The sequence below is a fragment of the Phaseolus vulgaris genome, chromosome 11 (genome assembly GCF_000499845.2).
Source record: "Phaseolus vulgaris cultivar G19833 chromosome 11, P. vulgaris v2.0, whole genome shotgun sequence".
Taxonomy (NCBI): Eukaryota; Viridiplantae; Streptophyta; class Magnoliopsida; order Fabales; family Fabaceae; genus Phaseolus; species Phaseolus vulgaris.
Window position 1 is genome coordinate 9,227,280 of NC_023749.2, and position 27,364 is coordinate 9,254,643.

General features: G+C 31.2%; 3 protein-coding genes across 3 annotated transcripts; 1 reads left to right on the forward strand and 2 right to left on the reverse strand.

The window, feature by feature from the left end:
• Positions 1–784: 784 nt before the first annotated feature.
• Positions 785–2,031, forward strand: LOC137833724 (protein MAIN-LIKE 1-like). The gene is made up of 2 exons (XM_068641948.1): positions 785–1,018; positions 1,093–2,031. The coding sequence occupies exons 1-2, from the start codon at positions 785–787 to the stop codon at positions 2,029–2,031; spliced, it is 1,173 nt and encodes a 390-aa protein (XP_068498049.1).
• Positions 2,032–3,004: 973 nt separating this feature from the next.
• On the reverse strand, positions 3,005–6,722 carry LOC137833741 (uncharacterized). Its single transcript, XM_068641949.1, has 8 exons — positions 6,617–6,722; positions 5,748–5,818; positions 5,591–5,645; positions 5,110–5,351; positions 4,496–4,897; positions 3,491–4,303; positions 3,224–3,415; positions 3,005–3,151 (listed from the first exon to the last, which is right to left on the reverse strand). The coding sequence occupies exons 1-8, from the start codon at positions 6,720–6,722 to the stop codon at positions 3,005–3,007; spliced, it is 2,028 nt and encodes a 675-aa protein (XP_068498050.1).
• A 1,242-nt stretch (positions 6,723–7,964) lies between these two features.
• On the reverse strand, positions 7,965–13,743 carry LOC137828401 (alcohol-forming fatty acyl-CoA reductase-like). The gene is made up of 10 exons (XM_068634963.1): positions 13,357–13,743; positions 13,100–13,203; positions 12,538–12,740; positions 12,337–12,437; positions 12,036–12,234; positions 9,514–9,675; positions 9,267–9,348; positions 8,920–9,186; positions 8,684–8,811; positions 7,965–8,313 (listed from the first exon to the last, which is right to left on the reverse strand). Exons 1-10 carry the CDS (start codon positions 13,433–13,435, stop codon positions 8,160–8,162), a joined length of 1,479 nt encoding a protein of 492 aa, XP_068491064.1. The 5' UTR covers positions 13,436–13,743; the 3' UTR covers positions 7,965–8,159.
• Between the last annotated feature and the right edge of the window lie 13,621 nt (positions 13,744–27,364).

Consider the following 27,364-nt stretch of genomic DNA (forward strand, 5'->3'; position numbering starts at 1 on the left):
ACCCCACTGTTACCCAGCGCACCCACCTTAGCCCACCTTTATCTTCTTCTGCTCATATCCCTTCTCTTACTTCACACAAACCCCCTTAGTCTATTGGCACATTCTCCCTGCACCCAATCAGATTTGTGAAAAGACCATATTATCCTTAATGAAATAAAAAACACATATATTATGATCTGCACCCAATGCAAGCACCCAACAAATAGGGTTCTTCTTCTTCAGTTGTGCCTTTCACCGTGAAGCAGCAGCAGCCACCTTGAGCCACCGTGAAGTTGCAGGGAGACACTGTCAGCCACCGTGAGCCACCTTCGCAGAGTTGGTTTGCTTCGTCGTGAGTGAGCTTCATCGTCAAAGAAGTCAAGGCACCGTTCATCGTTTTTTCTTCGTAGAGTAGTGCATTCTGGATAATTTTATCCGCAGATCACCATTTGCTTCCGGATAATTTTATCCGTAGATTAGAATTAGCTTACGGATAAATTTATCCGCACATGAATATTGGCATCCGGATTTTTTCATCCGCACTTGAATAGTGGCTTGCGGATATTTTTGTCCGTAGTCCAAGAATAGGTTCCGGATATTTTTGTTCGTAATTCAAAAGTGGGTTTCGGATATTTTTATCCGTAAGCTACGTTTGACTTGCGGATATTTTTATCCGGAATGTTGTTATTGTTCTGCGGATATTAATATCCGTATTAGTGTGAAATTTTTCACAAGTGTTTTAAACTATATGTGTTATAATTTTGTTATATATGTTGGATTGAATGTTACTTTTATGAAATGTAAGATGGTGCGGACTAGAGGTGGAGAAAGTTCTAATTTGGATCGTGTGCGTCCAACTGCATCGATTAGAAGAAAACGGGGTGGGCTTAGTACTTCAATTCCAAATGAAGAGTTTGAAGATTATATTGAACAAGAAGAAGTTGAAGTTGATGATGAAGGCTATCCAGGAGGGTCATTGGATAAGTCCTTACTTGTTAATTATGAACATCACGTAACCAAACAGTTGTGGGATGGTTTGGTAAGTAATGAAAAATAAATTTTTGTATTTGTTATGTATTCCTGATTATTGATGATATATGTTGATTATTGTAGGATCGTGGTGAGCTGAAGGTCGTTTCACATGGGAGGAAGATAAATAAGTTAGGAGCACCTCATGAGCGCATAGAAGCTGTTGTAGAATTGTCTGGCTTAGGTGGCCTGCTTCATGCTAGTTATGAGAGTCTAGACCGAGGACTGCTGTGTGCTTTTGTAGAGAGGTGGCATGCAGAGACAAACAGTTTTCATTTACCGGTTGGGGAGATGACCATCACTCTTGATGATGTGTCAAATTTGTTACATTTACCCATTGTCGGTCAGTTTTACACGCATGAAACCTTAGATTCTGATTCGGCGACTGATTTGTTGGTAGAAGCCCTCCGTGTTGACCGTGCACTTGCATCTGAAGAAACAAGACACTGCCGGGGAGCTCATGTGCACCTGAGCTGGTTAAGAGAAGTGTATCAAGATGCATGCTCAAGGAGGCAGTGGACTGTGGCTGCCAGAGCATACTTACTTCACCTTGTCGGTTGCACTATTTTTGCGGACAAGAGTGCTACATCAGTAAGTGTGTTTTATCTTGAATTTTTTGTTGATTTGAGGCTTACCGGAGGATATTCTTGGGCAGCAGCTGCCCTAACTCACATGTATGAGCAGCTAGGAGATTGTAGTTATGCAAACACAAAGCAACTAGCTGGTTATGCAACATTGTTGCAGGGGTGGATTTATGAGCATTTCCCGTCTATAGGGATGAGATGTATGCAAGCATTGTATTCTGAAGATCAACCTCGGTGCAGGCTGTATGATGCTGGAAAAGGTACTTCAATTGTTGTTGTTCGATCACAGTTGGATACATTGACACCAGCTTCCATTCGGTTTTGTCCATACAACGAGCACAGGGAAGAACGTCCATTCGAGTGGATTTCCTTATTCTGTGTTTATTTGAGGCTTGAAAATTGGACACAACTGCACATGCCAGAACGTGTTCTGCGTTAGTATGGCTATACACAGATCATCCCTCGCAACCCATCTGTAATTGGACATGGTCATCCGGATACAAATGAAATGGACCGTCGATGGTTACATTTCAATGATTATGTCATACATGACTATGCCATAGCACGTCATCCTGACGCTTGCGTTCAAGAGTACATGGGTTGGTTTAGATCTGTATCACATCCATATGTGATTAATACAGATGAGGATGACCGTCCTGTACCGGTACCCTCAGATGCACGTCATCACGAAGCAGTGCCAAGTCATCATGAGGAGTCACATCCTGCTCTGGTATGCTCTAACCTTGTTAACATATTAATTTCTATTGTTTTTTTCTAATAGTATGTCATTCATGCTTGTAGGGTATTTGTCGTAGAATTATAGAGACATTGCAGCCATTACTTGATCATGGCGATGTCGTGGAGGGCAGCCCTGTTTGGGAAGGCATACAAGCAGCCATTATGTTAGCACGAGGAGCGACTGATGAAAGAGCTGTTTATGTCAGGAGACATGCACGTAGGAATGATTGATTAGGATTTCTCAATATGTCAAATGTATTACGATTTCTTTTTATGTAATATTTTTATCCATGACAATGTATCTGAAACTTATTTATATGTTTCAATATGATCCTTATCGGTTCTTGCTTCACGTTACTTTTATTTTAGTACACAAATCACTGGCTTACGCATATTTTTATCCGTAGACAATTTACACACTTTCGAATTTATTTATCCGTATGCACAAATGTGGGTTCCGGATATTTTTATCCGTATGCATAACTGCGACTTCCGGATATTTTTATCCGTAGGCACAAGTGTGACTTACGGATATTTTTATCCGTAAGCAACGAGCAGTTCCGGATTTTTATATCCGTATTCACAAACTTCAGTGAATTCAACATTGTGTGTAGGACAATTGCAAATGTACTAAACATCCATAAATCTAAATTATGCTATTACAAATGTTATAATTACAAATATCGTCTAATGGACATTAGTTGGGTATAAACTTGTATTCGGCTAGTGTAGTATGTTGACCAAGTTTGGGCCGCCAGATAACGATGTGATGCCCACAATATATCCGTAGGTGGAATTGGACAACCATCTTTGAGCTTGACCTATAAAGGTAATAAATATAAGGTACACAAATCTTGATTTACCACATCAATCTTGATTGGTTTAGTTTATACCTGGACAAAATGATTTCTGTGGACATGTCCAATTGCAATGATTCGGTGTTGACGGAAGTTACTTGGTGCTTGGGTTCTTAAAGGAAAAATACTCAATGATTGTAACATGGACAAAGAAACAAGAATGACATTATACCGATTTGCAATAACATATCCCATGTTTGGAATTGTCATCCACTTATCTGTTACTGCCTGCAAGTACAATTGAGAAACAAAGTTAAATAAAGAAATGCAATGTAAAAATGAAATGGTGTTAGTGGTTGGTACCATAGACATGTGTTCCACTAGAAGTGACTTCTTCAAGTATTCATATCTATCATCACCACCAAAGAGTTGAACATATTCTTGTCTCCATTCACTTAGTTCTTTTAACAAATTCATTCGAACAACAGCCCATGACTCCTCTCCCATTCCCAATTGGGCAGCAACAGCACGGTAGCCACAATGGCCATCAGCCTTAACGTCAACAACATCAACAATATATGGATGATACCCTACAGGGAACTGATCAAGGAAAGGAATATATTTTGCTGGTACAATTTCTGGTAAGCTTTCTTCATTAGATTTTTTGCTTGCACAACTATCATGTTGTGAGTGTAAGAAATCCACATGTTCAAAATAAGAAGGGATTCGCTTTCTCATGAATTTGGTAGGACGAGACATCTTTACAGCACCTTTTGTTTTCACCTTATGATCTGGTGCGTAAATAGATGTTTTCTCTGGAAAGGCAATATCCTGCAATTTGCTTTTGATGTTAACCTTACCTGCAACATCCAACTCTTTAAACCGCTTCGCGATGACCTCAAACTCTTTATCAATTGACAACTCAGTTGAAGATTGTTCAGTAGCAATGTCTTCAAAACTTAAACGAGTCCACATCACATGTATTGATTTAAGTGGTATGCTACCAACACCAAATGAAGCCAATTGACACGCACAAGGAAGACCATGAGTACATGTAAGACTACATCCACACCTACTTTTATCAAACCCCACTGATTTAACCCTATCAAGTTCTTCTGAAATAACGTTCAAAGCATATTTAGACACAAAACCTAACAATTTTTTGTAAGCTGTAACCTTGAACCAATGTCCAACCACATGCAAACTCTTTTGGAATGAATCTTTGATTGCATTATGTTGTAAAATAATCATCTTATTGATGGAATCCCATCAGAAACATAAATCCCCCATCGAATTCTGAAGAACTCTCTTTAGGCTCCAGTGTGCCGCCTCAACTCTGTTACTTGTTGTGTTTCCTAAGTGCATCACCTTATCTATCCATGCCTTGACAAATTTTTCTTTATGTGGACGCAACCATGTATCCATCACATAATCAACAAATATAGGCCATGGAGAACAGACAACTCGAAAAGCATTGACACGATCTTCAAAGGCCTCAACAATATCACAATCCACTACAGATCCCCACACTTCCATTACTTGATCCCATGCCTCTCTTGGATGCACCAACATTTTACATTTTGCTTTCACATTTTTATCAATGTGAAACCGACATAGCAAATTATAAGCTTCAGGAAACACCATTCTAATTGCATTCATTAAGGCAACATCTCTATCACATACCACCACCCTAGGGCATGAATCAACTCTTAAAAACAACCCTTTAAGTCTGTCAAGGGCCCAAAAAAAATTATTTTCCTTTTTGTGCTGCTAGTAAACAAAATGCAACAGAGAAAGTCAAACCTGTAGACGTAATCCCAACAACCTCAAGTAACGGCATCCTATACTTGTTCGTCTTGTACGTACTATCCATTAATATGACAATGTTAAATGAGTTCACCAATTTTACTGAGTCTGGGTTTGTCCAAAATATATCTTGCACAATATTAGAGACCTCATCACACCTACACCAATGCACGTACCTGTCTCGCTCTAGTAACAACATTACTTGTTGCATTTCTGTTCTGTGACCTCGTTGTGATCTTCGGTGAACAGTGATTGCATGCATTATAAACCTGCTTAATCGTTGTCACATTCTTCTCATTTCTCTCTTTCATGGTTAGTAAAATATTTCTTGGCTTCACCGCAGTTTTACTCATATCCTCAACCATAACCTTTTCCTCTATACTTAACCTTCCAGCATAGGGATGACCCACCATTGTCTCTGCCAAGTCATGATTGTAAGAACCACAAATTAATTCAACCTTCCACCCTTGATCACCTTTGACTGGTTTGCCTCGCAATCTGAAAGGACACTCACACTTCCTACTTCCAGTTTGACTGACATCTACTTCTTTTTTATACCGTCTGTATTTACCTTCTCTCTCACAACCTAACAATACATAGGTCATCCTTCCTCGTTGGCCCGTCCATGTATCTGACCTTAATATAACAATGACAAACCCTTGTAGCCAACACTTCTCGCCCAATCTAACAGCTCATCTCGATCACGAAATACCTACAATAACATTCTTAAAAATTTAAAAGAACATCTTGATCATCATGCCAAATTTAAAAATAATTCATAAAAAAAACATTCACAACCCAACATTGACCATACCTCATTTGTAGAAAATGCCTCACTACATTCATGTGCCATGTGTTCATTATCTAATGCGTTATACTTGTTGACTGCTCCAGATCAACATCATCTAATCCATCCCACACATCAATCTCCCCTAAAACTCCCATGTATGACTCTGTTGTATCCATTCGGTTGCTGAAAAAAATGAACACTTCACTTCCGGAAAAATTATAACCAAAAAAATATCAACAGTTAACTTCCGGATATATATATCCGTAAGGCAATATTATGAACTACGGATATTTTCATCCGTAAGGCAAATACTAGTTCCGGATATTTTCATCCATAAGCCAAATATGAACTACGGATATCAGCGTCCGGAGGCAAATACTAGTTCCGGATATTAATATCCATATTGAAAATTTTGACTTCCGGATATTAATATCCATAGGCAGAAAACAAATAATTCCGGATTCCGATATCCAGGACCAGCTGAGCTCGAGAAAAAAACCAAAATCGAACGAAAATGGATTACTTACCTCATTAACTTGGCAAACGAAGCTTACACTCAACTTAGCAACAATGAACGAAGCACAACCTTCTCTTTTGCAGCTCAAACCAAAGCTTCACACATTCATGAACTTCTTCTTCCTCACCATTCAATGTTTTCATAAATGAAGAAGATAAGGGCATTTTAGGATTTTCAAAAATGTGTCGGGTGCCAATCACAATTGATCGGGTGCAGGAAGCAATTGCCTAGTCTATTTTCACGTTCTAATGTTCACTCCCCCTCTCATGTCAGGTACTCCATAGCCCACCTTGATTTCTTTACTCTTCATACCCTCTTTCTCACTTTTTTACCCCCTTGGCTACTCTCTCATGACACCCCACTTTTTCTGACTCACACCCTCTGACTGCACTTCTCTGCTCCCTCTCTCTCACACCTCCATTCAGACACTCAAATCCAAAAATGTCATATTCTTTCTGTGTCATATCAAATTCAGTATCCATCCGATTTATTAGTAAAATGATAAAAATATAAATAAAAAGTGAGTGTGGATAAAAAAATATTTCTGCAACTTTTTATTTAGAATACATTTTTGAAAATTCTTTTTTAAATGTATTTTTAGATTTTGCGTTACGGAGTTTTTTTTCCTAAAACATATTTTTTGCATTCTAAATTTAGTTTTTTAGAGATTTTAATTTTTTAAATATATTTTCTAAATTCCGACTTTTTAAATCCAGTGTTGAGAATAATTTTAATTTTTTTAAAAAATGATAGAATGCAAATTCAAATTGGTATGGAGCTGAAAAAATTTGACACTCACTTTACTCTCACGCTCACCCAGAACCCAGAAAAAGCATTAAAGGTATAGTTTTAAAAAATATATCAAAAAGATAAATTTAAGATATAATAATGAAAAATTGGTTTGATTAATGTTGATTTATTATGCATGGATAAGATTACCCATTGTTGAAAAGTATTAACTATTAATAATATTAAATAACTAATTTAATATATGGTTATTTTTATATTTTGTAATGGATGGATTTAATTATAGCCAGATATAAAGGACCAATAAATAAATTGCTTTCTCACCCCTATATTTCTCTAAATACACGTACTTAAATGAGAGGGGAAGTAAATAGAAACAAATTGCAAAGTAGAAATAGAGAGAGGGAACAAACCACTGCAATAAAATATTTAAAAATAAAAAATAATTTTAGACACAAAAAATAATAAATTATTATATTGATTAAATTAGATATTATTTTATAAATTAAAAAATTAGTGATATTTTTATTATTAATTTATAAAATAATATCTAATTTATTTATTATAATAATTAATTATTTTTTACCTCTAATATTAGTTTTTATTTATCGAATGAATATGTTTTTAAAGAAAAATAAGAAGTGTGAAGAGAGATAATACAAAGAAAAACCATTTGCTTATTAATTAGACACTCATTGAATTTGAGTCTTTGGAACTCATCATACTTTTAATATTTTTGAGAACTTTTTATTTCTACACTACCATAAAATTCTTATTAATTAGACACTCATTGAATTTGAGTCTTGGAACTAATCATAATTTTTATATTTTCTACAATTTTTTATTTCCACACTACCATAAAATTCTGATTGTTTAAAGGAACGTTTACTATAGCCTTCCCTTAAAATTCTCAGGAAGAAAGAAAACTGGGAAAGGTGAAAAACTGATTTATCCATAAGACATGTGCACTGTTATACTTGTTGTAAGAGACAAGTAAATTAAAATATATATGATATGAGATATTGGATACACTTTATCAAAGTTTTTGAAACATATTTGCCAACTCTAACACCATTTATGCTGCCCTCAAGAACCTAAGAATCGTGATGTGACTCATCATCTAGTACAAATTCACTGAAACAATATAATATATCACTTAAATTATAATCTCATCACTTGAAAATGTACTTAACCACACCAGGAAGGTGGATGTTCAAAAAGTAATCATCCCATTCTATGTGTTGTGGATCAAAGTAAAACAAATCTGTCTCCACCCCTCCTTGTCTTGCTGCCATTCGCAATTTCTCTGTGTTCATATCATCAAACCTGTGTCATAGCATTCATTTTGTTTAAGTTCATACCTTACACAACATTCATAGTTAGTACATAATAAAGAAACCATAAATTTACTTTAACTATAGCTATGCATATCTAATAATTATATACTTTATGAATCTATCTATCTATCTATCAATATATATATATATATGAAGCATTCAAGCCTTTAAAAAATGACAAAATAAGACACGAGGGCATGCATAGTGGAAACCTTCTTAACTCAAACTCACTTGAATTTGATGAGATTAGTATTATACACTATCTATTTTTAGAATAAACGTGTAGCAGTAACAAAATCATAATCATATGAATCATATCTATGTAACCATGGAGATTGATTCTAGTAATCAACACTTACGCAGCTCTGAAGAACAAGTAGGGCTTGTAAAGGTCCACCAACCGCATCACGATCTGAACCTTCCTATTGAGATTAAGATATGTTCCTTGGAAATACTGGCAAAATGCAGTATTGGCTATCTCAAGTCCCTATAGATGCAAAAAATGTAAGCTCCTTTCATTGTAAAAACTTGCAATGAAGTTTGAGTGATGATGAAATATTTATGATGATCTCTACTATAAGTCTATAACATTTACCTTCAGCACAAGCAGGTAGCGAAACATATATCTTCTGAAGCTGTCCATGTTGTTCAATACTGTAACTTTGTCAACCTTAACTGGACTTCCATCCTTGTTTATCCATGGTTTTGCTGTGAAATATCTGAAGCCATAATCTTGAAGATTGTTGTATCTCAGTGGTTTTCTAACAGAGGAACCAACATGATATATAACATCATCGGTAGGACGATTTGCATGAGCCGCCATAGCCACAAGTATTGCATTCACCACCATGTCAGCTGGTATCTGCTTATTGAATGATGTTCAGAATATGGAGAAAAATAATAAATTAAAATCACAACAAAGGGCTTCATGCAGAACCTCACCGCATCAACAATTGCTTTGAGATCTCCAAGGAAGCATGTTAATTTTCCTTTCCCATAAGCTACAGCTAAACTGTCAATGGTTCTGTTACAAGAACCACCAAAACAAAAAAATACAAGAAATTTGTCATTTGAATTGGACTATAGCATAAAAGGTGTCATTATTTTAATTTCTTTTCAAAACTTACATAAAGTGTGACTATGTAAATACTTTGCATATGTTGAGTGAGAAATTAAAACAAAGATTTACCTTACACCTTCAGCCCAACCAGGGAAAGGTTCTTTGAATGTGCTGGTAACAATAGTAGGACGAATGATGACAACAGATAAGTTTCCCTTTAGTTGCTCCACAAGCATCTCTCCCATGGCCTTGGTGAATACATATGTGTTTGGCCATCCATACAACTTTGCCCTGATAAGTTATACACAACAATTTGGTTTTCAGAACAGCTACTCAGACTAAACTACTTATTTTGATTCTCAACGAACCCCAAAATAACTGTCTATATCTGTTATGGATTGGTCACAAATTATCATGAAGGTATTATATATATTCTTCTCTATATAATTGGGTCATTAAATTTATCTTTTGTACTTATGTTTTGTATCAAATATATGTTTCTCTCTCTGGGTCCTAGTATGAAAAAAGTGTTCATATCTCATTTTCCTTGTATTTGGACACTTACAACACTTCCATGATTTCTCTTTATGTATCTCTCTTCGCTTTGCATTATACCAGCATATATATCATATTTACAAATTTCTTATGCATATACTGCTACAATCTATACATATATGCAGCGGTGGTCGGAACTAAGCTGAAGAGAAAATCTAGTAGTTTTGCTAGAAAAAACCTTACCATCCATCTATTCATGTGATGATGATGTGCTGTTGATTGCATAAGTATATATATATATATATATGTATGTTTTCTTTGAAAATATGTCTGGTGTAAATGTACTTCCACTTCATTGAGAGTATTATTATTCTTCAAATACTTCATACTTATTTATTTTTTCTGATAAAAAAATAAACTCTTTCATAAGACACTCGTGCCACCGGTTATGTAGTTTAGTTTAATGTGTAAGGCAGGTTTATGTTGAAATAGGTCGATGCTTTAAGAGAAGGATATTTTTTTAGCTATATTCTTTGGACATACATGTGGACAAGAGTTGTACAATCCAATAATCCTTCGTTTAATATATATTTTTTCTCATAAAAAATATAGTTAACACAACTTATTTGAAAAAATAATTAACAAAACCTAATTAAGGTGAAAAAATTTAGGTTTATTTATATTAATACGTATCAAAAGATTTTTAATCAATAATAAAGAATAATAGCATAAAATAATACATATCAAAGATAAAAACTCACTTTCCAATACATGTATTTTAAAGCAAAGAAAAAGGAAAAGAATGATAATATGTCACGACTTCCAACTAGTACAATATACATGGATAATATTTTTTATTTTCATAAAATTATAATAGAAATACATGTGTTTTATTATTTTAACAAAAGTAAAGAAGTGAAATCTTGAATTTTTTTTCAACCAAGATGATGTTGAAAAGCAATATTTATATCCGTACGAGTGAGGAAATGAACCATGTGAGAAGTCATTAATTTTCCAACTGATTGGTAACATCAAAAGATAAATTTTGGAGATGACCCTTGAGCACATGTTGGAGTGTAAAGGTTATTAATGAAGGAACCATAAATGAAAGAGAGGGTGGTGGGGTTTAGTAGGTCAATTTATGTTTCTGTATCTCCTTCATTATTTATTTGAACCAGCATTTGTAATTAACATCACTCTCCATCTCCTATGTAAGAAGATATAGCTACCCATAAGTTCACCCATCTTTCTTCTTCAATGGGGAAAAGCTGAGTTAGTACGGTTTGGTAAGAAATCAATTCGGGGTTTTAATGGACCAAGCCAAACAACCCCACATTAATTCATTACACGTACTTCCACACTCTTTCATACACTCAAATCAATATTATAAGAACAATATTACTGCATAATAGCTATTTTACTTTCATACTCTTTTTCAATCAACCACCCACGAATGAATGGTGCAAATAATGCTTAGACGCTATTTAAGAAAATGAAAATATCTTCTTACTAAAACACAACATTTATTATGTCTATGACATAAACTCTATACACTTGTTTCTCTTGAAAACACCTAGTAGAATCTATAGTGAATTTAACATTTCTTAATTCCTATTATTGGTGGTTCACATAGACATGAAACAAACAAAAACAAACTCTCATCACATCATTCCTTCATTTGTGTGTGTTCCTACTATATATGTGTAAACTAGTCATTGCCGACATAATTCATGTGTAGGATTGGTGAATTGAGATATATATATACAGCATTGGGACCCTACATAACCTAATCTTGTATATATATAAATGTGTTCTTTGTAAGTAGTGGCAGGTTTGATAGTTTCACTTATATGTACTTATATATTTATTTATCTATATGACCTTAAGAATTGAATATATTCTTCATTAAATTATTCCACACTCTTTGTAATGAGAACTGAATCAACTCTTTATAAAGAGTCCTACAATGTCTGGTATTCCATATTACAGAAACTCTTATTTTTCCTTGTGATCACATACGAGGAACTCCTACAGAAATTTCATGGTTGACCAAATATATACTAAACTTCAACATCAATCACTCGAAGCATTAAAAAACATTTAAGGAACTAAATATTGGAATAACTACAAATTGGTTTAGAATGATTTTGACAAACCTGCTAAGACCCAAGTCCTTCATAACCTCTTTAATTTCCTTTTCTGTGGCCCCCAGTTGTTGTAACTCGGTCAGTTTTTCACGAACCAACTTGTCTTCTGCATTAATGTCTAATCCAGAAACTCCATTCAGAGAATCACCCAAATGATACGGTTTCTCTAATATCAGTCCTTCCTCTCCTCCCTCACCACTTACATAGGCTGAAATCAATTAAGATGCAACAATAATTATTATAATCTATGCACGTGACCTTAAGTACTTCTCCTAACTTCTAATATTTATGCTCATCAATTGATACGAACCTGTTGATACATGCACAAGAACCTCAAGTTTAGTACACTTTTTGGCGAAGTTGATGACATACTTAACACCAAAGGTATTTAGACCCAAAGATATATCATACCTGCAAGTATATGTGAAATGAAAGAAAATAATTAATGATCAAGTCGAGACAATAAAACATTAAATAGACCTAAAGACTATGAACTTTTACTATATACAACCTTTCGTCAAAGTTTGTTGTTGCAGCTAAATTAATGATGACGTCTGTTTGATCATAAATTTCTTCCCTTAGAATGGTATCCTCCAATCCTAAATCTTCACGAGAAATGTCCCCAGGCACCAGAGTCAACTTTTCCAAGATAAGAGAGTTAAAATTTGCACCCATTTTTTCCTTTAATACCCTAAACAGATCCTTCGCTATGATCTACACCAAAACAACAAAATTAGGAGTTATTAGCCACGAGCTCTTAATTATATTATGACAGGTGAGAGAAAGGTTGCTACTGTGTGAGACAACCCTTTCTAGAAGTATGTTTAAATAATGCACTTCTTCAAAAGTTACATTTAGTTGTTGAAAATGGTTATTCAACACATAGCAACACTTGTGTATCTACTTGAAGCCTTAATTAGTGGCTTATAATAATCATAAATAACTGTTGATGCTTATAACTATGAGAAAAAGGTTAAAAAGAATGCCATGAATTTTCAAACAGAGGGAAAGGGCCAGCTGAATAGGCCTTAAGTAATTTCTGCACAGAGCAGAAACTGATCTTGTTCAGTTACCTCATTGTGCAAGCGATGAGTAGCAGATTTGGCGTCTGCAGCTCTTAAGAGAAGGTAGAGCTTCTTAACATTTGGTTGGACCCTCAGTATCTTCTCCAATAAAACTGCAACACACATTGACCCAAGTACAACATCATGACAGTATATAGTATATCATGAAAACTGCATGTAACATATAATTGTTGTGTGCCCTTTGAACAAAAAAATGAAAAAGAAGATTGCAAAAACATAGAAAGGGAGTTAGCAGTATAACATACCTTTGGCAAGAAAGCCAGTGGCTCCAGTGATCAAAATGGTCTTGTCCTGAAGAAAGTGCAGTACGCTCCCCAACTCCATTGCAGAAAGGGTGTATGACAATACTATGAATGTTAGTGAAAGAGAGCTGAAACTAGGAGTTTCAAATGATGCAGTTGCAGACAGAAGGGGGTGGTCGATATGTTATGGCCATTTGCACGCTTCATATATAAGCACAGAATTCGGCATGTAGCATTTATGAGATGGAGTGTACGCAAGCTGTTGGTCATAGTTTAATATCTTGGAACTTAGGTATTATGCAGTAAATAGTGGTTTAGTATTTTTTTTTCTGTATACATTGTATGGACCAGGAAAGTCAATAAATACCAAATAATGTAGCAAGATTTTGCAACTTTTACACCATTATAGCACCTTCTTAAAAGCTTTTACCAGTACTGCTTTGACTCATCTCGTCGACCTTACACACGCGTTTCATGTAAAGGTTGAATTTGATAGTATGTAGTTTTAATTAGTATAAATCCTTACATAGTACTTCTTTCTCACTTTCCATGTTCTAAACTTTCTTCTAAAAAACATCATATTTCGTGTTTCTTATGAGTTATTAATATCGTTTGGGTGGACGGTTAAGTGTTCAAACTCCCATTACTGTTTTCTTGAAAAGAACTTGTTATGTGGACAAATTCTTTGTAGTTTTTTTGTATTCTTTTATATAATTTTGAACCACCACCTAACAACTACCCACGACACCGTATAAGGTAACGTATTCTGTTTTTCATTTTTATCTTAATATTTTTTTTCGTAATCTTTCATTTATCCGCTTATTTTCAATGCAAAAGTATAATATTCTCCGACCCTTTCATTTTCATGCCTTTAGAACTAAACTCTAACAAACCTTTATTTGTTTTAAGTAAAAATAATCATTTTTTAATAAGAGCTTATTTGGTTAATTTTTTTTTAAGTATTAAAATATCTCTAATACATATTGCTTGACACACAAAAAAACTATGTTTCATAAGAAGCTATATACTAAAGCTTATTTATGTGATTAAAAACTATTAATTAGAGCAAAACTTGAAAAAAAATTATATGATCTATTTAAATAATGTAATATAACGAGTCATATTTAAAGAAAAAAAAAAGTATTTTGCTTAAACGTTGGAAATAAGAACTACCCACATAGGAGATACTCTTAAAACTTTAAGTTAAATTAGTCCGTGAAAATACGATTTAATATGCTATAATGTACAGACACAAAAAAAAAAACTATTAAAAAAATTTGTAAAACAATAATGTTTCATAATATTCATGTGTGCTTCAATAAAAAGCATACCAAATATAAATAGTAAAAATTAATGCCACACAATGATGACATATGCATGTAAGGGAATATGGTCCTATTACAGGTAATGATTCTGCGTATAAATTTTCCTTGAATCATCTATTTTCGATAAATCACAATCCCTTATTTTCAGCATATTCTATAATATCCAACAAACATTATAAAATAGGAAAGATAATAAAACAATGATTCATGATTTCCAAGCCATCATTGTACAACAAAGCATGTTATATTGTCATTAATCACTTCAACAAACATCCAAGAATCATAAACATGTTCCTTCCACCATAGGGAAAAGATGACTAGCTCCTTTTTACAAAGACAAAAACACAACACTTTTTAATATTTATAGCTATTGTTTTTATCTAAATTTCTTTTATCATTATTGTTATTCTTATCCATGAGAACATTATTTTTAAAATAAATATTTTATAAAAATTGAAACATTCTTGAAATCTCAAATTTATTTTATTATTCATAAAAAAATAACATTTTACACACGTTATCACACACAATTAGAAGAGGGGTTTCTTCCTTAATATCTACAACTAACAACAAAATAAGATTTCTTCTACTATTAGTAATTGAATTAATGGGATATTTTTCGGGTCCCAATATAACAGTTTCTAAGATAAAAATAAATAAGAAAAATGAAATAATTTTTTTAGAAATTAAAATAAACTTATGCATAAACTAAAAAAATTATCTAATGAATTAATTTTAATTTAAAGAGAAACTAATCTGTTTTCTGTTGTCAAACATGTAATATTAAATATAAATCTAACTATGCAAAAAAAAAATTATTAATAAATGTTGGATGTGCCTAAGAGATAAAATAGTTTTAGTAAATTGTATGAAATTAATAATCTTTGTTATTTTTGCAAATAATATCTAACAAATTCTTATTAGAACAGAATCATTTATTTAATTTTATAAAATTAATTCATTCATAAGATGATGTTATATTCAACATATTATTTATCTTACTTTTAAAATTTAAATTAACTAACATTTTCAGTTTTCAAATAAATTTTTTTCTGTCTTAATAAAAAGGAGATTATTTATTTCAGAAAACTTAAAAAACAGATATTGTATGATTTTTACATGTGTTTAGGACTATAATTTGGTTCACACGAGTTTGAAAAGTGGTGGTGCAATAAAAGGTGGTACCAACTCCTACCCAGCTACGTAGGAACACAGAAAAGGACAAGGCAAGAGAGATGCAGGTGAGAAAATAATTAATTGGTTAACAAACGAGGAAAAACAAAAAGAGATTAATATATCGTCATTATTGGTACGTAGAAATAAATATCCATTCTCGGATTTCAATAACTTCTTTTCCTACTGCTTTCGTCAACGTAAAACTAACCGCCTTATTAATCATATGTTAACTATTTCTTTCAAAAATAATATGACTATTTTTTTAAAATAACTTTAATTTTATATGTGTAAATAAAAAAATATAAATTTATAAAATTACACTATAAACTAACTTTTAATTATTAATTGTTCCGGTCCGGACAGGTGAGTCACGTCACTTTAGTAACTGTTAACTACATTAAAAACACAATTATAATAAATATTGGTTAAGAAAACATCTTACAAATCAGGGTCACACCCCATTAATCATATGACAACTCGATAAATCAACTAACACTAATTTATTGAAGATATGTTTCATACTTATATTTATATAAATTAGGGTTATCTCTCGAGAAGTCAACTAATATTGATTTATTGAAGATATGCTCCAAACATACCTCTCTATAAATCAGGGTTATCTCCTAAAAAATCAACTAACACTGATTTAGTGAAAATATATGCTAGATGGCCTATTACTAATGTTATAAATAAGTCTTCTGAAATGGAATAAGGTATGTTTTTATCAGTTTTACAATACACTCTACACTCTCTTAACACATAAGGGTATATTTGTTTTAGTGGATGTACTCTTCACAGGCAAAGAAGTGAGGGGATATCAGCTATTTGGATCCAGGGTTTTGTGGGGAAGAGAAGAAGAGGATATCCTGTGAACAGTAAATATCTTCTCTTCTCAAGATGAAGAGATATAGAGGGAAAGTCACGTCAGCATGTATCATTTCCAAATTTGCCCTCATTTATTCTACTGTTATAATATTTGTTATTTTTCATTATTGCAAAGTTTTTCAATATTCAAAATAATATTTTTATTTATTTATAAGATGTGATTTATTTTCTAATTTAATAATATATGTTTAATATTTTAAGAAATTACTTGAATTTCTATTTTTATTTAATTTTTTGTATTTATATTAATATATTTTTGTGTATAATTATTATGTTTATGAGTTATAAATTATTTAATTATAATTTTTTATGAAACTTTTTCCCATTGTTAATTACCTTATATTTTTTGTTGTAATATTTTTTATTTTTCATTATTACAAGTTTTTAATATTAAAAAATAATATTGTTGGAGATCCCACATCGACTAGAGATGAGGACAATTCATTGTATATAACTGGGTGCAAACCTCATCCCCATATTACGAAGTGGACTTTAAGTCTAACTCAACCTCATAAAACCAGAACGACCGCTAGGATAGGCTCGAAATGGCTCTGATACCATATTACGAAGTGGACTTTATGCCTAACTCAACCCCATAAAATCAGCTCAATGAGGTGAGGTTTGCACCCACTTATATATTATGAAAGACTATAATCTCTAGTCGATGTGGGATCTCCAACACACCCCTCATGCCGAGACTGCCAACTCTCTCGCTAGGATAGGCTCGAACCTGGCTCTGATACCATATTATAAAGTGGACTTTAAGCCTAACTCAACCCCATAAAACTGGCTCATGGGGATAAGGTTTGCACCCACTTATATCCAACAAATATTTTTATTTATTTATATAATAACTGGTATTTTCTTATTTATTTTCAAATTTTATAATATATGTTTAATATTTTAAGAAATTACGTGAAGTCCCTGCTTTTATTTGATTTGTTGAATACATAATTTTTTTTAATTATGATTTTTAAATTATACCTATTTACATTTAATACATATTTATTTTTTTTAATTATAATTTTTAAATTTATGAATATGTTTTAAACAAAAAAAAACCTCATTGCATTATTAAATTTTTTAATAGGTAAGGTTAAATTTGTAAAGTAACATTTTACATCTTTAAAAAAAATGAAAAATCTCTCATAACCATCACATCACTCACAAATTCCCATAAATTTTTCTCACACATCCAATCCAAACACCATCCCTTTCTTCACACTTTTCTCTCACATCCTCTTACATTCACTCCCTCAAATTCTCACACATTCATTTCCTAATCCAAAAACACCCAGAGCACTTATTTGATCATCAAAGAACCTTCTGCAGCTCGACCAAGCGACCGACACCTACAACAATTGTTACAATCAATCTAAGATATTATCTAAGCTCACTTTGTATATACAAATACATTAATGTTTTTTCTTATCAATAAGTTTATTTGATTGTTTAAATTTAAAAAATATTCAAATAAAAGTTAGTAATAATTAGTCAAAGAAATTATTTGTATCTATTATACACTACAAAAATTATTCAGGAATTGAAAAAAATTAAGGATACATAGTCTAATTATTGACATAAACATATATCTTATTACAATTATCCTCAAACAACATGTTCACAAATAACTAAAGTATCGATAGAAGAACAAATTTGGTTGTGTTATTCCTTTTACTATCTTTAATTAGATTACCTCCACTTGTAATAAGTATAACTATATAAGTTCATATTACACGTATATTAGTTAAACTAATTTAATAACTATTACACAACAAGAAAAAAAAATTTAACGGGTTATTTAGCGGAGATTAATATAATCTTAGAAACTGATTTAATTAATAAAGGTTTTTTTAACCTTTGTTAAGTTCAAAACTTTATTCTAAAACCTCAACAAATTAACAAAGGTTTTTTTTAACTTTTGTTAAATTTCAAAGGTTTATTTTAAAACCTAAGCGAAATAGTGGAGGTGTTTTAACCTTTGTTAAATGTCAAAGGTTTATTTTAAACCTTAGCAAAATAATGGAGGTTTTTTTTAACATTCGTTAAATTCTAAAGGTTTAATCTAAAACCTCGGCAAAATAACGGAGGTTTATTCTAAAATCTCAGCAAAATAACAGAGGTCTTTTTTTAACTTTCAATAAGTTCAAAATGTTTATTCTTACAACATTAGCAAATTAACGAAAGTCTTTTTAACCTTTGTTAAGTTTCAAAGGTTTATTCTAAAATCTCAACAAAATAATAGATGTTTTTTTTTAACCTTCGGTAAATTTCAAAGTTTTATTATAAAACCTCAATAAAACACTCTAGATTTTTCAAACTTCAATAAATAAATAATTAAAAATTGTATAGTTTTAATATATTTATATATTTTATAACTAAATTTTCTAAAATTTTGAAAGTGTAACTTTACATTAAATAGGTTTTCTAAAGTTCCAAAAAATTATTTTATAAACTCCTCAAAATAACATTGGATAATAAGTATTTCAACAACTAATATTGGATAATAAGTATTTGCATATTTCTTATGATTGATGGTATTTGGTTTATATAATTCATAGTTTTTTTTTGTTACGAGCTTATACTTCAAAAAACCTGACTTATTTTGTTTTAACTTTTGATGTACGTATATTTTATGCATAATTTTAGTTTTAGTTATAATTGCAAATATTTAATTCTCATAATTTTGAAACATTTTATATTAAGGTCTTTATTTTAAAATGAATGTAATAATTAATTCATTTTGAAAGTGAAAATTAATTTCTCCTCAAAATATGTTCTTGCAATCTTTAGCCAAGAACACACATGGTTTTGAAACCCACATCTGATAAATAATGCAGTTGTTTAAGATATATAAAACAATGATAAACATCAGTTGTTGCCGAGCTAGGAAACATTGGCTTGTGACCCAAGTTAGGGCAATAAGGTGATGAAAGAAGCAATATTGGACTAAGAAGAAGATAATGCATTATTTACACTGGTGCAAAAATATTAAAAGACAACGGCTTTATAGCCGCATTTGTTGTACACGTAGTCGTAAATACAAGAGATAAGAATGCGACTATTTAGCTGCATTCTTAAATACCATTTATAAATGTAGCTATGGTAAAATAGCCGCATTCTTATTTAAATTAAAAAAAAAATAAAACTCTAAACCCTAAACCCTAAGGCAGCAACAACGGAGAGAGCTCGAAACGTACATACAATGGCACGAAGAAGACAATGAAGGATCGCAAAAGACGAGAGGAAACATTGGTGAAGAAGAAAGAGAGTTGATCAAAACGAACTTACAATGGCATGAGAACACAATGAAGCCCGCATAAGAAAATAGGAACACCAGAGCAGAAACAGAGAGAAAACTAAAGCGCCAAGAAGAAAGAAACTATGAAAGCGTAAGTGGCACACTTCAGAATTAGGGTAAAAAATGATTTAAGAAGGAAACTATTTGTAATAGCCGCATTCTTAAATCAATTTAATTTAAAAAATGTCACCGTGTTTGGAAAGACAACGTCTAACCCTAAAATCACATTAAATAATGTGTCTTTGTTTTAAGCTTTTGTACTAGTGTTAGTGTTTCTTCTCCTTAGATATAATAGACATAAGTTTAGCTGAATTGTGATTCCTTGCTAGGACTGTCGTCGTCGGCCACTGAGTCTTTGTCGGAGAGCAATGCGTCTACGGTGGAAGAGAGAAGTTAGGAGAATCGTTAGAGATGGTGGAAAATGGGGTTGAAGGTTATTTCAAACAGCAAGTCATTACGAAAATTTTAAAACTCATGGTATTTTACAGAGGTTCTTAAACCCATGATATTTAACGGAGGTTTTTAAACCCATGGTATTTAACAAAAGTTTTGAAACCCATTATATTTTACGGAGGTTTTGAAACTCATGATATTTTATGCAGGTTTTGAAACTCGTGGTATTTTACGGAGGTTCTTAAACCCATGATATTTAACAGGGGTTCTGAAAGACTTTTCCTGAGGTTTAAGAAAACCCTAGGAACACCTTTCCCAATGATGGTTTAGAGTGGGAAACTGCAACCTTGTGTAAATGACTTAATAGAAGTTTTAATCCTGGATAATGTAAAAATAAACCCCATTAAAATCATTTTTTCTTGTAGTGTTAATATCAATATCAAAGTAATGCAAATTTAATGTTCCTATAAATACATAATTAATACATTAATATCATTTACATTTCATACTAAATATCATATAAATTTTGTATTAGATAATGTGAGAAAAAAGTTCAACACTCATAATTTTCATTAATTATTAAATATAAAATATAGTCATATTTCGTCTTTCATAATTTTTATTCAAAAAGATTATGTAAAAAATAAATATTTTGTTTATTAGACGATGTAACATTATATTATCTTCTTTTACACATGGTAAAGTATTGCATGTTTAGACCATACATAGATTTAAGTTAATTTCGTACTACATAAATATTTATATATTTATTATATGATACAAGGAATGTTCTTTATCTCGCATGTCAAGAATATCCATTTAAAAGATTAAGTTACATCAATGATCTCTTAGATCAAGAGTTAAAGTAGTTTTCTTGAACAACTCACTAATGGTAGTATTGTCAACTGAAAAAACTATGTTTCGTATGACTCTATGTTTTACACAAATTCAAGTAAATATACATTGTCTAAGAAGAGATAAGTACATAAAGTTATTGAAATGTTGCGTAAAGAAGAAAAGAGAAATTAATGTTGCATGGAGTACATGTAATGCATCCTTCATGTTCAAGTTTATCAGACACAATGAAGACATTTAAGTGAGTTGAAGCTACCTAACGACTAAAAACATATTTGCAACAACTTTATTAATATTCTTCAATGCCTATTTAAATTCATTCACCAAGAAGAAGATTAAACAGACAACATTGCATAGTGTTGAAACTCTACTCCAACTCTCTATGTCCCAAAAAGTATCATAGAAAACATTATTCGCGTTTAGCAAACTAATAGAAAATGCGTAAACCATGTATATGTGACATTATCGCTCTATAGTGAACAACCATATGATTTACTTATCACTACTTAAATAATTTATTTATCATATTTAGAAGTGGTTGTTTGGAAAATAATATTTGGTTATTGGCCATGAGTGGTTGTTATTCAAAGAATATTCTTAAACATTATTACGAAAATGGACTTTAAGCCTAACTCAACCCCATAAAACCGGCTCATAAGGTTGAGGTTTTCACCCACTTATATACAATGAAAGGCTTTAATCTCTAGTCGATGTGGGATCTCCAACACACCCCCCTCACGCCGAGACTGCCAACTCATGCGTGGGGACTATATATTATGGGTGGTTCGATAGCGGCCCGATAGCGGGTGGCCTGATAAGCCCAACAAATACTCGCTAGGATAGGCTCGAAATGGCTCTGATACCATATTACAAAATTGAATAAAGATGAACAAAAGAGAACAGAGATGAACAAAAGAGTAAACTGAAGACAAAGGATATGAGAATGAATATTTCTTCTTTCTTGTTATTCAAATCAAAACAAATGGTATGAATATATACAAGTAGTAAACTCATTCTAGGTTTAACTAAAGAGGAAAAGAATCAATAATTAAATACTAGAATCATAACAAACCAGACAAAATAAAGGTTATTCACCTCTATAAAGAGAAACAACTGATAATCAGAAACGACACTTAATTAATATTAGGATCCTTCTATAATTCTGGTATCCGTATCCTTCATAAAAAAAAAAGCCCTGTATTTCCACAATAACTGCAAATTTTGGAAGTATAGCTTCCTCTTCCATATCCACCACCCATGCCATAGATCATAGCATTGTTATTATAACCTCCTTTGCTAGTAGCAATCATTGCCTTAGATTGATCACCAAAAACTTGCCTCTCTTGTTGTGTAATGAGAGAGTAAACTCTATTCAAGGATGAATTATCTGATAAACTAACATGGTAAGGTGAACAAAGATCTTGTGAGGGATCAACAATTTCACCCATAGATAAATGTAGCAACCAGAGCTCTAATTAGAGCTCTGATACCATATTACGAAAATGGACTTTAAGCCTAACTCAACCCCATAAAACTGGCTCATAAGGTTGAAGTTTGCACCCACTTATATACAATGAAAGGCTCTAATCTCTAGTCGATGTGGGATCTCCAACAAACATAGTCGAGAATGACTAGAATCTAAAAGAATACTTGATTTTGGCCAAGAGTGACTAAATGTCAAAGAATACTTGAATAAGGCTAGTCAGGAGTGACTAAGAGCCCAAAAAATACTCAAAGGGGTTAGTCATCAATGACTATGAGCCCAAATAATAATATAAGGGGTTAGTCAAGAGTGACTACATTCCCAAAAAAATTACTCAAATGGGTTAGCCATGAGATACTACGAGTCAAATAATACTCAACGGATTAGTCAAAGGTGGTTACGATACAAAACAATACTTGTACATGTTAGTTAAAAGTGGTTATGCAACATAAGTTTTGTACTTCACAACATCAATCTGCTTAGTGAAACTCAATTCGTTTATTGATAATTAGACGTAGACTATTTTATTATACAAACCACTATAAAAATCTATTGTGTATTTCTCTCTCTTTCTATATCACTTACATTGCATGTTATTATTATCTACACTAACCTAAGAATGAGAATCATTGTAAAAAAACAATTTTTGAAACACTTTAAACAAATAAATTTGTAAAATTATGAAATTGTGTCTTTCGTTTTCAAACAAAATCCAAGCCTCCTTTCTTATGTTTTTTTTTTCTGTTTTCTATAAATAACACATTATAAATCATTATTGAATTACTTTTACTTAACTAGTATAATTCCTCAATTGTATTATAATCAATCATATAAAGATTAATTTAGAATCCAAAATAGTTAGGAAATAAAATCTTAGTATGTAATTTAAAGACTAATTTATAATTTTTTATTAATAATATAAATTACTTTAGATACCAATAGTTTTCTAATTTTTTTTAGTTTATAAGATAGTATCTAACTTAGTTAATGTAATAACTAATGAGTTTCTTTAGTTTATAAGATAGTATTACTTAGTTAATTTAATGTAATAACTAATGAATTTCTTGTACTAATACTATTTTTTTATATTTGTTTATTTTTTAATTTTCTTGCCATTTTTATGACTAGCATATTTTATTGATTTATTATATATTTGGAATATAATTAATAAGATTATTCTAAAAAACTATGGTTAAAGTATATACACATTTTATTATAGATTCGTAATATTTGTAACATATGGAAAACTGTAATGTCGTGGGCACTTTTTTTAAAGACAGGTTTTTATTTTTTATTTTTTCTCTCGCATATTTAACACAACTGTATTCCAATTTTAAATTAATGGTTAAATTAAAACAGTAACCTAAACTCCATGCTCACCCAGTTTTGTTCTAAAACGCATTTATGTGATTTGGAAGCAAGTCATATAATGTAGAATAGGTGGAAACCCTACATGCAAGCATATTCAACACGCCATTTCAGGGACCATTTATTTAGACTTCGTTTGTCACCATTGAAACAGGGATGGAGAAAACAAAAAAAAAAACAGAGATAGAGATGTACTGCTATGGATATGGAAATGAGAGGAAAAGTGTGACAAAGAAGGTGAGTGATGGTTGAAACTTTCCACACTTAAAAATGCATGAAAAAATTTATTGACACGTAAAATACTTATAAAGGAAAGCATAATTAATATATGTTATACATATTTTAAAGATACATGTGATGAATGAGTAATTCATTATTATGTTAATTACATTCATAATTTTGTTAAAATGAAAGACAAATAAGTGGTTTTTTTACTAAGAGTTCTAATTTTTTTATTATAGTATAGTAAATGATTTAAAAAATAATATTGATATTAGTAGATGATAACAAATAAATTATTAATAGCAATTTTTCTTCACTCATATCTTTTTAATTAAATAATAGCTGTTCTGAGATTTTTTTTTTCTTATCTCCTTATATTTCCTTCTTTTTTTCTTTTTTTTAATAAACACGGGTACTAGTTTAGGGCATTTAGGTGAGTAGTCCTTGTAGGTTTTGGTAGCCAAACAGATGGTGACCTATTGTACATAACAAGCAAACAAAAAGGACTCATGCAATCATATTCATCAATTAAAATATTGGTATTTATTATTACTTTCCCCTCTCAATGAAGTGAATTTCAACACGCTAATTTATGTGCTTCACTCTCCCATGTGTATGCAAGATTTTGCTCACATGAACAAGAAGAGTTGGAAATGGTTAAATACATGAAATATGATGTGCAACCAACAATCTCTTATTGATTGTAGTTTTTGGAAAGAAAATGTGTCTCATGGCCATGTGATCTTAAAGGAGGAGATGAATTATGAACCTTTAGCCAGCTAAGATTTGGACAATGATATGATTATGTACTCATAAGGTTGTAAATTATGAAAAAATTTAAAAGTTGTACAATTTCTAAAAAAAATTATCAAAATGAGTGTTTTCATTTGGATAAGTAATCCAGAATGACAAAACTTCATTATGAACATGTATGGCACGATTTTGAAATTGTGAAAGTGAAGATGTATTGGCTTGATATGATTTCAGTGTGAGAGGACACATCAAGAAAAACATGAAATAAAAATCAATTTTAGAGACAAAAAATAATTAGTTGTTATAGTAACTAAACTAGAGACCATTTTAGAAACTAAAAAAAATTGGTTTCTAAATTAGTTTCTATTATTGTTAAATGATTTCTAAATTAATATCTAATTAGCAATCAAGGTTTTAACTACCAATTATTTAGCTTCTAAATTTGGTAGCAAAAACCTTGGTTGCTAATTAGATATCAATATAGAAATCATTCAACAATAATAGAAACTAATTTAGAAACCAAAAATTTTTTAGTTTCTAAAATGGTTTCTAATTTAGTCACTATAGAAACTAATTATTTTTTGTCACTAAAAATTAGTTTTTATTTCATGATTTTCTTGTAGTGGGAGTCGATATTTATTTTAATTTTTTATTTAAACTAAAGTTGTGACATGGTAACACGAGTTTAGTGCTTTAGTTCAAATCAGATTACACTGAAGTCTGCAAAGATGACACAACTTTAGTTTAAATCAGATTATACTAAAGTTGTGCATAACTGACACGACTTTAGTTTAAAACAACTGAAATTGTGATAGCATGACACAACTTCACTTTAATAAATTCATAGTTGTGTCATGCATGCGCAACTTCTTCATAATGAAGTTGTCTCATGCTGACATAATTTACCCTCCCCATAGATAAAGTTTCAAAATATGCATAATTCTTTGCAAAAAATACATTAAAGTTTTTTTTTGTAAATTGACTTGCAGGTTGTAGCCAACATACGACAATTTGAGCCTTTGTTCTTTCTTAATGTCAACATAGTCTTTTTCTAGGATTTAGTATGACACTAATTTGTTATGTAAATTTCTTATTATATATGTGTTGAGGTATTTCTTTTAAGTATAACTGAGGTATGATAAACACTCAACTTTTTCACTTTATTTTTGTCTTTCTCTATTTGAAATTAGAAGATTGTGTATTTTTAAACCAAAACTACTTAATTCATTCATTCATTATATATCTTTGTTTCTCTTTACCGATAAAAAAAAATATTTGTTTCTAATATTTAAATTTTGGACATTTTATTAGGAATTTAAGATGCTTCCATATTGAGTAAAAACTATTGGATGTCCAACATCGACAACAGATAAGGTCGGTCAATTCATAGTATATAAGTGGATGTAAATCTCATATTAAAAGTCAATTTTGTAAGATTGAGTTGAGTTTAAAGTTCACTTCTTAAGATGATATCAGAGTCATTAGAGTTTATCTTAACCATAGTTTGTTGGGTTTATCTTGTCACCCGCTATTAGTTCACTATTGAATCACCTATAAATATATAGTTTTACGCACGAATTGATGGATCTCAACATAAAGAAGGTGTTGAAGATCACACATTAATTAAAAAATATGGCCAATTCATAATATATAAGACAATTTTATAAAATTGAACTAAACTTAAAAATGCACTTCTCAATATAGAGAGATAAGATAGATAATATATATAAAAAAAAATACATAATCTTATTATCTTAAAGTTTGGAATCTAATGGATGTTTTAATTCATTATATGCATTCATTCGTACTAACTATTTAGTAGATTATGAATGAAGGTTGATTATCTTATCTTAATATAGGAAAGATTAAAAGGTAATGTGATTAATACATGCTAATTATGAAATTAACAACGTCATAGAAGAGGGGCCACAACACCAACATAGTTACTTAAGTCAATTTCTTACTCAGAATGTTATTTCTTGTGGCTAGGGATGAAAACCACATTTGTCATTTCAATTATTTAAGAAAAGTCAATCAAAGTATGACAATTTTTTGTCACCTGTCTTCTCCTTCTTGTTAAAAAAATGAATATTGAGGTTTAACTTAATATCAATATGTATAAAAGATTGATTTTAACGAATTAATTTTAAAGCTATTTTTTTTATTTAAACAAGAAAGCATTTATTAAATTTTTAGTTTAAACGTTTTCCTCCTTCAAGGATATTGGATTGTTTTAAGTTTAAGCTAATA